The 18,141-nt window shown below is 39.2% G+C and overlaps 1 protein-coding gene across 10 annotated transcripts in view; it reads right to left on the bottom strand.

Annotated features, from left to right (window-relative positions):
* The window catches only part of MYO9A (myosin IXA), a 423,504-nt gene that overhangs the window by 50,316 nt on the left and 355,047 nt on the right, over positions 1-18,141 (bottom strand). For all 10 annotated transcript variants that reach the window (XM_014530413.1, XM_014530418.1, XM_014530420.1 and 7 more), the window contains 4 exons: positions 13,578-13,801; positions 13,004-13,120; positions 12,090-12,278; positions 10,804-10,851 (listed from right to left, as the gene is read on the bottom strand). In XM_014530413.1, coding sequence (XP_014385899.1) covers positions 10,804-10,851; positions 12,090-12,278; positions 13,004-13,120; positions 13,578-13,801 — 578 coding nt within the window. The remainder of the gene's footprint in view (positions 1-10,803; positions 10,852-12,089; positions 12,279-13,003; positions 13,121-13,577; positions 13,802-18,141) is intronic.

Below are 18,141 nucleotides of genomic sequence, written 5' to 3'. Positions count from 1 at the left end.
ACTTATTCCACAAGGAAAATTATGATCTTATAAGAAATAAAATAAAAGCAAAATATGTGTTCCCTGCTTTCAAAAAGCTAACAATTTAGTAGAGAAACAAGACTAACTTATATGAAAATCAAAAAGCAATTCTATAAACACATAAGGGCTACCTTATGTGAATCTAATCAGCATGTTAAATTAAAAGCAGCAGTTCTCGAATTTTTAACCTCAAAAACCTTTTACACTTTTGAAAATTATTGACGACCTCAAACATAAGTTATACTTTCGATATTTACTATCGTATCAGTATTAAATAATTTTAAGTATTTATCCAATTCATTTAAAATTAACACTAAACATATTATACGTTAACATAAATAACATTTTCATGAAAAACAACTATATCTTTAAAATTAAAAAAAGTAATGACAAAAAGGGTATTGTTTTAACTTTTTGTAGATCTCTTTAATATGTGGCTTAATAAAAGACACTTGCATCTCATATCCCCATCTTCATTCAACCTGTTGGCAGGTACAGTTTAGTTTGAAAGATACGAAGAAAATCCAGGTTCACACAGATATAAAATTGATAAAAATAAAAGAATACTTTAATTGTCCTTTTAGATAATACTACATCAAACCTCTACAAATGATACCTTAAAGGTTAATTAAAATATGGAAACTAAAACCATACCAATGAACACTCCATGCTCTGTGACATTAAAATCATTTTCCTGGGCTTCATTAAAATTTACAACTTTTACTCAAAGTACCATTAAGAAAATAAAAAGATAAGCCACAGACTTGAGAAGATATTTGCAAATCATACTAGTATAGCTGATAAAGAACTTCTATCTAGAACAGGGGTGGGCAAACTTTTTGACTCGAGGGCCACAATGGGTTCTTAAACTGGACCGGAGGGCCGGAACAAAAGCATGGATGGAGTGTTTGTGTGAACTAATATAAATTCAAAGTAAACATCATTACATAAAAGGGTACGGTCTTTTTTTTTTTTTAGTTTTATTCATTTCAAACGGGCCGAATCCGGCCCGCGGGCCGTCGTTTGCCCACAGCTGATCTAGAATATATGAAAAACGGTTACAACTCAAAAATAAGAAGATAATTTTAAAATGGGCAAAACATTGAATAGACAGTTTATTTAAAAAGTACAAATGGCCAACAGGCACATGAAAATACATTCAAAATCATCAGTAATCAGGAAAATGCAAATTAAAACCATGATGAGATACTGTTTCACACTCACTGGAATGGCTACAATTTAAAAAGATAATAATGACTTCTGGTGAGAATGTGGAGAGACTGGAACCTTCAGATACTGCAGTTGGGACTGTAAAATGGTACAGTCATTTGGAAAACAGTTTAGCGTTTTTTGAAAATATTCAACATAGAGTTATCGTATGACCCAGAAATTCTATTCTTAGGTTTACATCCAAGAGAACTGAAAACATATGTTCTCACAAAAAATATTCATAAACACGAATATTCATGTAGTGGCATTTTTATATACCCCAAACGTGGAAATAACTTAAATACCCATCAAATGATAAAAGGATAAATAAGTGTGTAATATCCACACAATGGGATAGTAGTATTTCTGCACCAAAACCCACCAAACTACTGAAAACATAACTTGAATGAACCGCAAAAACATTATGCAAAAGGACACACATTGTATGATTCCATTACTATGAAATGTCCAGAAAATGCTAAAATATAAATATAAAAACAAAAAGTAGATTAGTAATTGCCTGTAACTGGGAATTGTAAAGGGCAATGCCTGCAAATTGGCATAAAAAATCCTCTTAGGGTAATGTAAATGCTCTGAAATTGGATTGAGGTAATGGTTATAACTATAAATTTATTGAAAATCACTGAACTGTATTCTTAGAAGAAATAAATTACATTGTAATTAAATTTACCTCAATAAAGCTCTTTTAAGAAACATTTTTGTCTATCCTACACTTTAAATGGACATGATTTTATAGTATTATACATTGATGATTCAGAAAATACTGGTTCACAGAGTTGTGCGGCATTTCCAAATGTTGACACATTTTATTACACACTATCAGAAAGTCATGTTCCTTCATATTATCAACAATCTCATCAGAAGTTCTCTACTGGAAAGTTGTCATGCTCACAGTGGGAAATAAAAGTTTTCCACAATTCTAATATTTGCTTGAAATCTCAAACTTTACCACTTATAATATAGTCAGGTGTTTTCTTTGAAGTGAGAGGGTCACTTTGTTCATTTGCAGAAAATGTCTGCCAAATACGTAAGTCTAAGTAAGTATAGCTTATTAATAAAGTAAAAGTGATTTCTATTAAAAAAGTGGATAGAGACACATAATGATATAAAAAGTTGATATTCCTAGTATCATTACTCTAGCTAAAAAGTAGGAAAACCCAAAAGTCCATAAACTGATGAATGGATAAAGTGTAGTATAATCCACACAATAAAATACAATTTGGCTATAAAAAGGAAAAAAGTACCATACATGCTACAATATGCATGAATCTTGGAAACAATATTCTAAGTGAAAGAAGATGAACCTAAAAGACCAATACTGTATGATTTTTGTTCAATCTGAAATGTCCACAACAGGCAAATCCACAGAGACAGACAGTAGATTAGTGGTTGACAGGGCTGGGGGAAGACAGAAAGAATGACTTCTCAGTGGTGATAGTTACCCAACGTAGTGAATACAGTCATGTGCTGCTTAAAATGGGGATACATTCTGAGAAATGCGTCATTAGGTTATTTTGTCACTGTGCATCATAGAATTCACTTATGAAAACCTAAATGGTCCCCCAACTTCTTAGAGGGACAAGTGGCGTTCAGCCACCCGAGATTGAGCAATAACAGGTCTGTGATGCCCTTAGATGTCCGGGGCTGCACGCGCGCTACACTGACTGAAAAAAAAAAAAAAAAAAAAAAAAAAAAAAAAAAAACCTAAATGGAATAGCCTACTACATGCACAGGCTATATGGTATAGTCTATTGCTCCTAGGCTATAAATCTATACAACATGTTACTGTATTGAATACTGTAAGCAACTGTAACACAATGTTAAATATTTATGTATGTAAACATATATAAACATAGAAAAGGTATAGTAATAATCCTATATAATAAAAGGCTAATATGCAAATCAACCGAAAGGCAAAACGACTGGTCACTATGATGTGCACTGACCAGCAGGAGCCCTGAGCCGAGCTCACAGCTGGTGAGTGCAGCAGCTGTGGTGGTGGGAGCCTCTCCCACCTCCATAGCAGTGCTAAAGATGTCCAACTGCCATCAGTCGGACATTCACCTAGGGCTCCTGGACTGCAAGAGGGTGCAGGCCAGGCTGAGGGCCTCCCTTCCCTACCGAGTGCATGAATGTCGTGCACCGGGCCTCTAGTATAGTATAAAAGATAAGAAATGGTACACATGTATAGGACATTTACCATGAATGGAGTTTGCTGGACTAGATGTTGCTCTGGGTGAATCAGTAAGTGAATAGTGAGTGAATGTGAAGGCCTAGGATATTACTGTACACCACTCTAAACTATAAACACTGTACACTTAAGCTACACCAAATTTATAAACCAACCCCAGATTAAATGAAGCATAAGAGAAAATGATGCAATCTAGAGACACAGTAAACACGAGATGTATGAGGCACATCATACTGTTTTAGAGCCAAGTGTTTTGAATAAGTTTTTTGAATAAATATACTCTAAAAATAACAATAAAGAATACAGTACAATAAATAAACCAGTAACAGTCATTTATTATCACTATCAATTATTATGTACTGTACACAATTGTACGTGCTATACTTTTACTGGCAGCACAGATTTGTTTACACCATTACCACCACAGACATATGAGTAAAAGGTTGTGCTCTGACATTATGAAAGTTCTAACCTCACTAGGCAATCAAACTTTTTCAGCTTCATTATAATATTACTAGAGGCCCGGTACACAAAATTCATGCGGGGGGAGGGGGGGAGAGGGGTGCACCCTCTCTAATCCGGGACCCCTCAGGGGATGTCCGACTGCCAGTTTAGGCCTGATCCTGAGGATTGGGCATAAACTGGCAGTTGGACATCCCTCTTGTAATCCAGGACCACTGGTTCCTAGCCACTCAGCTGCCTGCCTGCTTAATGCCCCTAACTGCTCCCCTGCCTGCCTGATTGCCCCTAACCGCCTCTGCCTGCCTGCCTGCCTGGTCGCCCCTAACGGCCCTCCCCTGCTGGCCTGGTCGCCCCCAACATGCACATGGCTGGGGTCCATCAGCCCGGCCTGTGCCCTCTCGCAGTCTGGGAGCCCTCGGGGGATGCGACCCTAAGCCAGCAGTCAGACATCCTTAGCTCTGCTACAGAGGCAGGAGAGGCTCCCGCCACTGCTGCTGCACTTGCCAGCTTTGAGCCCAGCTCAGGGCTTCTGGCTGAGCAGCACTTCCCCTGTGGGAGCGCACTGACTACCAGGGGGCAGCTCCTGTATTGAGAGTCTGCCCCCTGGTGATCAGTGTGCATCATAGTGACTGGTTGTTCCACTGTTTGGTCGATGTGCATATTAGCCTTTTATTATATAGGATGGGAGGGACTGACAGAGGTCAGAGGGGAGGGGGATGGACATAGATAAAAGTGTGGTGATAGCCAGAGGTGGGGGTCTGGGTGGAGGAGGATAAAGGGGGGAAATGGGAGACATCTATAATAGTGTCAACAATAGAATAAAAACAATGATACACCACTACACTACACACCTATTAGGAAAAAAAAAAAGATACATTATGAACTATGTATTAGAAAGGAGTGTTGTTGAAATGTTTTATTTTTATTTTATTTTTTTATTTTTATGGTAAAGCTAAGGAAGCTTCAGAGCCCCTGTGAGGGCTGGATTTGTTCTGGGGGAGAGAGCAAGCAAGTTGCAACCAGCAGCATTTTGGATAACCTGCCTGAAATGATTTAAAAGAGAAAGGGACAGATTCCCCAAGCCTACAGTTATTTGTAATTTATTTTCTTATTCTAAATAAAGTCATTTTTGAACCTTATTAAAAAATTCCCCCCTCCCAAAAATAGTCCTTCAGGTTCAGTAAACTTTAGGCCTCACAAAACCTGTGTTAGTCCCTGAGGGTTGGGGTCCCCAAAGGAGTTCTGATTCATTCATTATATTTATTTGCTCCTTTTAATTATTGTTCTAGTGCAGCAGTTCTCAACCTGTGGGCTGCGACCCCTTTGGTGGTCGAACGACCCTTTCACAGGGGTCGCCTAAGACCATCCTGCATATCAGATATTTACATTATGATTCATAACAGTAGCAACATTACAGTTATGAAGTAGCAACGAAAATAATTTTATGGTTGGGTCACAACATGAGGAACTGTATTTAAAGGGCCAGAAGGTTGAGAACCACTGCTTTAAGCCCTTTGAAGATAGGGACAGAGCTGTATTGTGTTTCTATAATACAGGCACAAAGTTAATACAACTTTTATAAATATTTGTTGAGGAAACTGATAAATTTCAGTGCCATGAGGCATTACTTTTCCTTCTGCTCCATCTCTTTATTGGAACTATTGTGTAAAGCATAAGCCTGAGATGATGAGCAGGTAGAGCAGAGTAAAGTTGCTTTTTCCAAACCCTAGATCCCATACTTTGATTTTCCATAGTAGATGCATTTCTGAATGACATTTTGAATTGGGTATATTAGATTTTGCTAATATCAACTACCTTTACTCAGATTATTTTTAATGATGTTTAAACGTTTCATACTATGAGATGCAAAATATTCTGCTTATTTCAAGAATCTTTGTGCATTCTTTCTGTAGTAAAGTGAATTATCAATATGGTAAGTCTATTTGGGGGGTCTGCTTAAAATGGGGCACACCAGTACTAAATTCGGTTCTAACAATGACTAAATCGCACACCATGTGTGGCGTTAGATGGCTGTTGGACATAACCATTTTTTTTGGTCCCTTTGCTCCCACAGCACCTGCTTCAACCATCATAGTTATAATTTTCTTCCACTTTTTCTCAATGTGATATAGATTTGTATTAATGGATGTATGTTGTTTTTATTATTGTAGGTCGAATATAAAAAAGCTATAACCACAAATCAGTGGCACCGCAGATTAGAGTTTCCATGTGGAGAGACGACTGTTAGGCACAATCCAAAGGTAATGTTATTTTTTAGGATATTAAAGTTTTTAAGTTCATTTAAATAATTTTGACAAATGTATTTGCTAAATATTTATTTTTATTAATTTCTGCAGTAGGGATATATGTATGACAAGTCCGTTGCTTTTAAGTTTACTATAGTTCACATTGATCTGTGACACAGCATGGGCCCCAGCACTGCCCCCTCCCTGCGGGCATGTGCGGGAGGCAACCAGTTGATGTGTTTCTCTCACATTGATGTTTCTCTCTCTACACCCCTCCCTTTCACTCTCTCTGAAAAGCAGTGGATAATTTATCTTCAGGTGAGGATTAACAAGAAAAATAAAAATAAAATTTAAATTTGTTTCATGAAGTTCCTGTTTATGGCAACATATTAGCTGAAGCTTAGTATACAGCATAGAAGTTGCTGGATAAATTTTTGCACTTGATCAGAGATCAGCTGACTTTTTCTGTAAAGTGCTAGAGAGAAAGTATTTAAGGCTTTTTGTGCCACATGGTTTTTGTGACAGCTGTTGACTCTGCCCTTGTAGCCTGAAAGCAGCTACAGACATTGAGCATGGCTGTTTTCAAGCAAACTGTGTCAAAACAAGTGGTGGGCCAGTTTTGGCCTGAAAGTCGTAGTTTGTCTACCCTGCCCTTAATGAAGGTTTGTTTCATCCTTGGAGACGGAAAACATATTCTTCCTCTTTTTATTTGTATCCTCTTGAGAAACTTGTTGTGTTTTTTTTTAAGGTATGAATGGTATTGGCATTCTTTCATTTATCACCCTTAATCTCTGAGCCACAGGTTCCTCATTTGCACTAAAATTTTCCTCCCTGCCCTTAACTGGCTTCGATTCAGGTCAAGGGCATATACCTCAGTTGCAGGCTGGATCCCTGGCTCTGGTCAGGGTGCATGCGGGGCAACCAGTCAATGTGTCTCTCTCATATCAGTGTTTCTCTGTGTCTCTCCCCCTCCCTTCCACTCTCTCTAAAAATCAGTGGGAAAATATCCTTGGGTGAGGATTATGAGCAACAGAAAAGATTTTCTTCCCTGGGGCATATTTTAGATTAAGTCGAGGCATTTATGCAAAAGCATCTAGCATAGTGCTCGGCACACAGTAGTTGTTCACAACAGGCCATTTGCTCAGCTCTCCTTTCCTCTCCTCGCATGCCGGCGGGCTGATGGCTGAGGGGAGCAACAGCCACTGGCTAGCCAGGTGCAGGCTCCTGAGGGTGGAGAGCCTGAGGCTGGGCTGGCGGGCACTACTTCCCAGGGTTTCAGAGGGTGTTGGGGGCAGAGATGCGCCCCAGCCTCTGCACTGTGACAGAGCTGGAAAGGAGGGAGGCTGCCCCCTCCCCCACTGCTGGGTGGAACATTGCAGAGGAGGGGCTGTGGATCCCTAGCCCAGACCCACCCTCCCAGGGCTCAGAGGCTGCCGGACGCTTGGGGGCGGAAAGGAGCGTCTGAGAGCGCCCCGCAGCCAGTCCCTGGCTTGGGTGTCTGAGCGGCGGGCGGGCAGCAGGTGGCAAGAGTAGATGGAGAAAATGGCCCTGGGCCGGATAGGTGAGGCACGCAAAACTTCTGCCAGGGCAGCGCCAGGGCCGCGGAGTTGTGGCAGATAACAAAGCGCTGGCATCTGTGGCCTTGATGCTGGCACGGGGGTCTGAGAACCTGGTAGGGTGCGGGATGTGCCTCTCCTGCCTCTGCCTGGCACAGGCCCTGCTGCACTGCCGGTGGGGGGAGGGTAGGGCCTGGCCCAGCGCGAGCCGCTTGCTGTTTACCGCCTGCCGCAGCTCACCAGTCCCCTATGGGCTGGGGGGAGGCGACTGGTCGTCCCTTCGGTCATTTTGGACATTAGGGACCCTGGCTCTTTATATATATAGATGGGACCACCATTGAATATGCAGTTCATGATTGAATGAAATGTCCTTATGCAGTGCATGACTATTATTAAACCACATTAAGCTGTATACTTTAAAATTATAAATTTTGTTATAAGTATTTGTCACAGTTTTTTAAAGGCTATATCAGTTTACAGTTAAATTGTACAAGAGATTTTATTTTTTTGAGACAACCATTATTTGCAGCTATTGAATTCTTCCCATTCCCATTTGGAGCAACTGACCTGATTTGAGCTGAGTTGTCAGCAGTTTTACCTATGATTGTTAACTCAGTGAAGAAGAAAAATAATGTTATTATTATTATTATGAAAATAGTTTTGATCTTGCAAAATCCCTGAAAGTGTCCCAGAAACCCCTGATTTGAGCTAAGTTGTCAGCAGTTTTACCTGAAAATTACTTTGAGAACCACCAGATTAAAGAGTTTATATAAGTACAGAAAAAGTATAGAAGGATATACACCATACTATGAACTACAGTGATTCTCTCTGCTGAGATAAAATACCCAGAAATAGATGTAACATGAAATAATAAAAACCTATATATGAAAAACTTTAAAACCCTTCCTAAAGAATACAAAAACAGACGTGAAAAGATTCAAAATTATAAAGATGTCAGTTCTATATTAACTTATAAGGGAAGCAAAAAAAAAAAAAACTAATATATTTTTGCCTGAACAAACTAGACAAGTAAATTCAAAGTTCATATGGAAAAACAAGAAGGAATAGCCAGAAAAGTTCTAGAAGAGAAAATTAATTAAGGAGAATTTAGCCCTGCCAACTATCACACATAAGAAAAATTTAATAATTAACATAACGTGAAATTAACTCATGAATATTCAGATCAACTAATGGAACAGAATAAGAAAGATCAATGCATAAAGGGGAATTTAGAACATAAAAAGGGTGACATCTCAAAAAGATGGACTTTTAAATAAATGATATTAGATTTGATAAGATGTAAAATTATATTTGTATCTCATACTATCCATCAGGATAAACTCCACTAAGAATTTAAATGCAAAATAATGTGACCATTAAAATGTTAGAAGATAAAAATTTAGAATTTCTTTTTAACCTTTAAGTAGGGGAAAGTTTAATTGAGACTCTAAATTCAGAGCCTATGAAAGAAAAGATTGGTAAGTCTAATTTTGTAAAAGTAAAAATCTATACAGCAAGTAACATCAAAAGACAGGTCAAAAAACAACTGACAAAATGGGAAAACATATTTGCAACTTATATCACAGACAAAAGGTAATCTGCTTCATATATGAAATTCCTAGAAATTGAGAAAGAAAAGACCAAAACCCCAATAGAAAAATGGGGATTGAACATAAACATACAGGACATGAGGAAAAATGCAAATGGTACTTAAGCATAAAAAGAGATAAACTCATCCTATCCTATATAATATAAGCCTAATATGCTAAGTGTCCAGTCATCCATTCAACCAATCAAAGCGTAATATGCTAATGATATGCTAAGGCTGCTAAACTGCTCACTATGACATGCACTGACCACCAGGGGGCAGATAGTTGACCAGTTGCTATGATGTGCACTGACCACCAGGGGGCAGATACTCCGACTGGTAGGTTAGCTTGCTGCTGGGGTCCAGCTGATCAGGACTAAGCGAGATGGGCCGGACACGCCCTGGAGCCCTCCCACAGTCCCGCCCCGGCTGGCCAACCTCCTGCGTCCCTCCCTGGCCCTGATCATGCACCTGTGGGGTTCCTCGACCTGGCCTGCACCCTCTCACAATCTGGGACCCCTCAGCGGATGTTGGAGAGCCAGTTTCAGCCCAATCCCACGCAATGCAGGTGCTGCCCCCTGGTGGTCAGTGCGCTCCCACAGGGGGGAAGCGCCACTCAGTCAGAAGCTGGGCTCATGGCTGGCGAGCACAGTGGCGGTGGCGGGAGCCTCTCCCACCTCCACAGCAGTGCTAAAAATGTCCGATTGATGGCTTGGGCCTAAGTCGTCAGTCGGACATCCCCCGAGGGTTCCTGGACTGCGAGAGGGCGCAGGCCAGGCTGAGGGACCCCCAGCCCCCCTCCCCTCAGAGTGTACAAATTTCTTGCACCAGGCCTCTAGTTGATAATAAGATAAAATAAAATTAAAACTATAAGGAGATATAATATTCCTTGTCTATCAAATTGGCAAAAAAATCTAAAAATTTAACAACCCATATTCAGATATTACTGTTGAAACTGAAAAATGAGATTACTCCTATGGGGAAACAAAGCAATATTTATAAAAATAACAGATGCATTTTGACCCAGTAATTCCAATTCTAAGAATATCCCCCCACTCACTTACACACTTACACACACACACACACACAGAGTTACTGACTGTGCCATTACTGTTTGTAACAGCAGAAGACTAGAAATAACCCAAAGGTCCGGCAAGGAATATTAGACAGCTGTAAAACAGATTTCTATGCACAGCTATTATATGTTTTCTATTGCTACTGTAACAAATTACCATAAACTTAGCAGCTTAAAACAATACCCATTTATTATCACACAGTTTAGTAGGTTTGAAGTCAGCCAGCCATTTTAGGGAGCCACCACTGATAACAAGTCAAATCACAAAAGACAAAGCCACATGTCATTCCAAATATTTTAAAGCCAAAAATGATTACATTATAGGCAACTGATAAACTTATTCCTTAAACATAGCCACATAAATATGGTATGATATGCTTCAGACTGCTGGTCTAAAAATTACCTTTTTTATAACATAAAAGACTATGACTTACTAAATCAGTTTCTTTTTTCCTTCTTTTCTTTCTTTCTGTTTTTGGCACCTGGTGGGAAATAAATATAAAAACTGTGATATAACAAAGACCAACATACTTTCTTACTTCTTTGCAAATGCTAAGATTTTTGCTCAAAAGGTAATAGAGTAAGCAAATGTGATAAAATTTGAAGTTTGCTAAAACAATATTCATAAAAACAACAGAATGAAAGGATACTTTAGAAATTATTTTCTTTTTAAACCTCAGTTCTGTCTAGAGACCACACCATATTAATTTAAATGATTTTATTTTACTCATTAATTAAATGATTACTAATGACAAAGATTGCATTTTCCCTATTTTGGCTCTAGAAAACTCTCTATCCCAGAGCTAAATATAAAAAACTTTGTGGAACACAAAAAAGTTCTTTTACATATGACATTTCCTGATAACCATAGTATAGAACAATTGAAGCCTAACCTTTTAAAATTATAAACAAACACTGTATAAGCCTAGTAAAAATCTTCTGCATAACAAACACCTTAACCTAGATCTAGAACAGAAGAACTTCTAAGGATTTATTTGTATCTGACTACTTCAAAAATGATTTAAGGTAGTTTGTAAATCTAAAAACATATAACCAGAATAACTGAAAATAAAATGTAACATAACAAAAAGGATTAATAATATTCCTAATACCTAATAATTAGATAATATTAATACCTAATAATTCAGTATCCCAGCTAATTATTTAAGCTGGGATACTAAAAGGAAACACATTGATAACTTTTTCTAAGCCTGCTACTCCTCTGTAAAATGGATTTCATAATAGTTATTTAACAGGGCTGAAGCAAGAATTAAACACCAAACACCAAAACCTAATTCAACAGTTACTGTTGAAACTGAAAAATGAGATTACTCCTATGGGGAAACAAAGCAATATTTGGAGAAATATAATTTGTGGATCCTCATGTAAAGGTCACTAGATGATACAGTGACTCATACCTTCAACCACTATTTTACAAAAGAAAATTCATGTAATGACCTCTATCAAAGCTGAAGGTATAATCTTGAGGGCACATTATATTTTATCTCAGTGAAGAATGTATTAATTAATGTATTAAATGACATATTTAGAAAATATGGTCTGATGAACTTGTAAGACATAATGGAGTTTGTTAAATCTCAAGTAATGCTAAGTTGACATTTCACTGTAATATTTTTCTCAAATACCAGATGTCTCAAACAGACTCTTAAGCAGAGTTAATAACTGAATCTTTTAAGAAATCAAAATATACCATATTTACCTTTGGGGGTATACAATCCAAAGTCTTGAATTCATTCATATATTCATCTAAAAACACTTTAAAAGTGTTGACCCAAACTCTGACTGGAGATTCTCTCCAATCTCGCTGCTCAAGTCTCATGGTCTTTTCCAGAATCTGCTCAAATAGTGCATAGAGGTCTTTATACCGTATGCTTTTCCCATCATCTATCTAATAAGCAATAAAAGAAGAAATTTAAGGTTTTTAGGAAGAAATTCTTTCATATAGAAGATTGATTCAATTTGCATTGGGTTAATATTCAGAATAAAAATTAGGAACCTGATAAACTTTCTAATGGGCATGCCCAGGAGGTCATGTGGTACTTATAGATGTAAATTCCTACTATACTGTGAAATATCTGCTGAGTAAAACCTGCTAAATTTTAGCAAAATACTAAACAGTTTAAAGAATGTAATTTGAAAAAGTCCTGGGAATTTCTCCTATAGTCTGGCATTATAATATAAATTTTCTAAAACACAACCAATATCATATGAAAGCATAAAGTAAATCTGAAAGTGATATAAACTGATAGGTAGAAATCAGTGAACAAAACTACTGGAAAAAACTGTATAATAATTCCACACATATAAGAATTAGAAGCTAGAACTAAAGGATTATGAAAAGTCAAAATAGTAGAGTCCCTGGGTAATATCTAGAATATTTAAATTCAATATCTTAGGAAGATGAAAATATACCCAGGAGGGAGAAAAAGAAAACTACTTAAGGAAATTCGAGGAATCTACTAATCTGAGAACAGTCAGTATGCTTTTCCCTAGCTATACCTAAAACAAAAACAAGGAACCAAAGAAATCTCTAGTTGAACATGGCCTCTGTATTATCTTCTACAGTATTGACAAATTTTTTGTATGTCGAGCTACAAAATATATACTAATTACCGCCAATGCAGATGAATAAAAGCTGAAGATATTCTGCCGGAATTCTTTCAGGGCTTTTTTAAATACAACATCCACTAGTGTGTCTTTCTTGCTGTCTTCATTATCTAGGTCATTCATCTGGGGACCACAGAAAGAGTTTTTGTACTGAATCAAGTAATTGAAAAGAGGTAAATGAAATAGTGAACACATATGACTGTCCTGAAAGTGCAAACCACTCTATTATAGGTAAAAGCACGACTAAACAGCCAAAGTTTTATTATTGCTAGATGATTTTCTAATGTCCTTTCTAACATTTATGATTCTATAGTTCTACCAGAAAAACAACTTCAAGTATGGTATGCAATAACAAGCCTCATCTTCACATACGGAATATATAACATGACAGTTAAAGTAAAATTCTGTTTACCCAGACCGACTAATGTATATTATATTATTTACACCTTTTTTGAAAAGGAAAGACCATCTAATTTAATAAAGCATATGTCACCTTGATCTCTAGGGACCATATCCTGATATATACAAGTATTCCATAGTCAAAGCTGCTCAGGAGCCTAACTCAGCATTCAAAGTATACCTTTTTCAGAAGAAATTCATCCATGCTCTTTAAATCACTGGCACTTTCTATGATCTGGACAGAGTCATTTTGCCAATGCATAGATTCCAAAGCCAGGCTGCTGATCTTCACACTTCGCTTGCGCTTTGCCTTTGGAGAGGGCTCTTTGTTCTCTTTGAACTCCTTCTGGCAACTACCAGGCAATTCTGGGCTCAAAGGAGGTGTTGGGTGATACTGAGCTAATTCTACAATTCAACAGAGAGTAGCCAAAAAGAAAAGAAATTTAGTAAAAATAATAAAATCTCCACATCCTTCTTTTTAAGTTCCTTTAGTAAGTCACTGTAAGAAACACATGTAAATATTTGAAAAGCAAAATAACAATGATGTTTGAGGCCAGGCAGTTAAACAATAAATCCAGACTGCACATTTGTACATAAAATGTATTTAAGATGACCACTTTTCTTTTTTTAAAAAAAATATATTCCTATTTATTTCATAGAGTAAGGAAAAGACAGAGAGAGATAGAAACATCAATGATGAGAATCACTCATCAGCTGCCTCCCACACTGATGATGGAGTCTGCAACAAGGGCATAGTGCTCTGACCGGGAATCGAACTCTGATCTTCTGGTTCATAGTTTGATGCTCAATAACTGATCTACCACATCCGGGCAAGAATGACCACGTTTCAATAAAAATGCTATCTATCCTGTCTTCCTAAGGTCTGATACTGAAAACCTGAATGGAAGTATCTTATAGAACTGAAGCCAGTGCCAAGGAAAAGAAAGAAGAGTACAAAAATCACACTAGCATGTTAAATGCTGTTAACCCAGTCATAATTTTACTGTATTTATTTCAAAGAACATCCAGCTCTATAAAACTTGAACAAACAAGTGAAGTTTGATTATTATTATTTCTGCCCAACGATAATTAAAAAGCTACAATCTTAACTTTTATACACATATCCTTATGAAGCAAATACACAATGAAGACTGCTAATAATATATGCTTCAACTAGGGGCTAAAGCCATGAATGCTTCAGTAATAATATCTGAACTTGGTTCTACTTCGATCTCTTTTGCATTTGGGATTTTCTTATATATCTTCCACATAACTGTCTGAATTTCCCAGAGAATTCCTGGAATGAACTTGGCTTTGTTTTATATATAATATAATATTATATATTAGAAAACACAACAGATTTTCTCTACAATTGTTTACACCAAAGAAACTGGATTCCGTGGAGTTCATTACAATCTAGAACTACAGTGGATTTCTAAAACCCTACCTGGGGCTTCTAAGAATATTGGCCCCTTCTCATTTCACATATTTGTTTGTTTCCCCACATGTATTCACCTTACCCTCTCTCCAATGATATATCCTCATCCCATCTAAAAGCTAATTCTGGCCCTAGCCGGTTTGCTCAATGGTTAGAACATTGACCCACAGACTGAGAGGTCATGGTTTTGATTCTGATCAAGGGCACTTACCTCGGTTGCAGGGTCTCACCTTGACCCCAGTTGGGGTGTGTGCAGGAGGCAACCAATTGATGTGTCTCTCTCTCATAGATGTTTCTCTCTCTGTCTCTCCCCCTCCCTTCCACTATCTCTAAAAATCAATGGGAAAAATATATCCTTGGGTGAGGATTAACAAAAAAAAGCTCATTCTGATATTGGAAAAAAATGCCAATTCCACCTCAGGCAGAAGTGTGACTAACCCAATCTCAGATATGATGCCAGAATAAAAATTACAAAGATATAGGATACGAGTATATACAAATATCAACTGATTTTAATTCCATTATATAACCTAGATATATAAGTATTCCATTTAGTAAAGTTAATGATCTTTCTTATAATAAAAGAAATAATAATTACTAAAGTAACTGTTTATAATCCTATTTCACCATTACAAACAAGGGCAACCTTAATAAACTTCTACCCAAAGATATTTAAAAAGCTACAATCTTGCCCAGCCATCGTGGCTCAGTGATTGAGTGTTAACCTATGAACTAGGAGGTCACAGTTCAATTCCTAGTCAGGGCACATGCCTAGGTTGCGGCCTCTATCCCCAGTGTGGGGCGAGCAGTAGACAGCTGATCAATGATTCATCATTGATGTTCCTATTTCTCTCTCCCTCTCCCTTCCTCTCTGAAATCAATAAAAATATCCTATCTAATAAAAGAGTAATATGCAAATTGACCATCACTCCAACATACAAGATGGCCACCCCCATGTGAACACAAGATGGCAGGTAGGAAAGGGAAGTTGTGGGTGATCAGGCTGGCAGGGGAGGGCAGTTGGGAGGGACCAGGCCTGAAAGGGAGGGCAGTTGTGGGCGATCAGGCCAGCAGGGGAGGGCAGTTAGGGGTGACCGGGCCGGCAGAGGAGGGCAGTTAGGGGAAACCAGGCCTGCAAGGGAGGGCAATTAGGGGCAACCAGACCTGCAGGGGAGAGCAGTTTTGGGCGACCAGACCTGATGGGGAGGGCAGTTAGGGGTGACCTTACCTGCAGGGGAGGGCAGTTAGGGGCGACCAGGTGGGCAGGGAGGGCAGTTAGGGGTGACCGGGCCGGCAGGGCAGGGCAGTTAGGGGCAACCAGGCCTGCAGGGGAGGACAGTTAGGGGTGACCAGGCCGCAGAGGAGGGCAGGTAGGGGCAATCGGGCCAGCAGGGGAGCAGTTAGGCATCGATCAGGCTGGCAGGGGAGTGGTTAGGGGCAATCAGGCAGGCAGGCAGGTAAGCGGTTGGGAGCCAGCAGTCCTGGATTGTGAGAGGGATGATATCCCTTGAGGGGTCCCAGATTGGAGAGAGTGCAGGCTGGGCTGAGGGACAACCCCCACCCCCGTGCACTGGGCCTCTAGTCTATAATAAGAAAAGCATAATATGCTAATTAGACTGGACGTCCTTCCGGACGACCTTCCAGACGAAGCCATGGTGGCAGGGGGCGAGGCAGAGGCAGCTGCTGCAGCGGCGGGGGCCAAGTCCCTTGCACGGATTTCGTTCATCAGGCCTCTGGTATTCAAAATAAAAAGCTACAATCTTAAATTTTATACACATATCCCTATGGAGCAAATAGACAATAAAGACTGTTAATAATATATGCTCCAATTAAAGAGTTTTAATCTTCCTTTTTGGGAATTAGTAACGGAGGAAATAACTGTGAAAAATGAAAAATTTAGAATGATTTCTATAAACCAGATAAGATATATGAAACTGTTCCTGTTAGTAATGTAATAGAAAGGAACTAATCTTCCAAACTAAACTTGTAGTATTCACTTAATTCATTATTGGTTTTATCCTTATCAGTTTGTCTGACACACAGTGGACTATGTGGACTATGTGGAACTTTTTTGTTTTTGTTAATATTCACCTAAGGATGTTTTTCCATTGATCTTTAGAGAAAGTGATAGAGAGAGGGAAAGACAGAGAGAAACATACTGATTGGTTGACTCCTGCACATGCCCTGACCAGGGCCCGGGCCCGGGAGAAGCCTGCAACCAAAGAACGTGCCCTTGACCAGAATTGAAGCTGGGACCCTTTGGTCTGCAGGCTGACACGCTATCCACTGAGCCAAACCAGCTAGGGCCCTATGTAGAACTTAATGATCTGTCCTCCTTGTCCCTTTATCATATATATTAACAGTTTTATTTATTTATTGTAATTGCTTCTGTTGTATCTTTCTTTAAGAGATAATAACTTTCTTCCTAGGACCTCTTTCCATTTTATTCAATACTGCTATTTTACCCAGTGCATACTCATCTTTGATGTATATCCCTACTGAAGATAGCTGACCTCTTTACATATAGTAATTTAAAACATGCTTAAGCAGAGACAACCAAGATGGCGGCATAGGTATACACCTGAACTTGCTGCCGCGCACAACCACATTAACGAATATCATCCAGAACTGTGGGAAGGCTGGCTGAGTGGAAATTCTACAACTAGAAGGAAAGAGAAAAGCACATTGAGTCTGGTAGGAGGTGCAGAGGTGTGGAAGAGCGGAGGTACAGAGGTGTGCGCGAAAGGGGCTCCTTTGGTCTGCAGGTGTTGTCTTTGTCAATCGCTGTTGTCTTTGTCAATCGGGAGGGAGATAAGCTCCCGACTGCTCTGAACTCAGACTCATACAGAGAGAAACTAGACTGTCTGGCATTGGGCCAGAACGTGAGGGCGGCTTTCTCACAGAGGTGCTTGCACCGGTCATTGTTCCTGCACGGGGCCACAGGACACAGAGACCCAGGGACCTATCCGGAGCGGGCCGACGGGCAACCATTGCTGTTTGCTCTGCCCTGGTGATTCCCTGAGATCCTGCCCCACCCAATTTACAACCCCACCCAAGCTGTGCACAGAGGCTTTTTCATACCAATGGCCTGGCCTTTCTCCGCCTAAAAACCTGTCAAACTGCAGCTGGGTCAGAGAACCCCAGAGCTTCAAAAAAGGCCTAAGGCTCGCATCAGCCTGCATTGCTTCACAGCTGCGCCTCATCTGGGCACCTCCAAACCCCAAACATAGAGGAAGAATCTGGAGATCCCTCTGTAGCTCCTGCAGGGTAGCCTCAGGCAGTGGCTGACTTTGCACCTCCTTGGAGA

This window comes from Myotis brandtii, unplaced genomic scaffold, assembly GCF_000412655.1.
Source record: "Myotis brandtii unplaced genomic scaffold, ASM41265v1 scaffold74, whole genome shotgun sequence".
NCBI classification, from domain to species: Eukaryota; Metazoa; Chordata; class Mammalia; order Chiroptera; family Vespertilionidae; genus Myotis; species Myotis brandtii.
The sequence above is the reverse complement of the archived record's forward strand: the minus strand, read 5'-3'. Positions and strand labels throughout refer to the sequence as shown.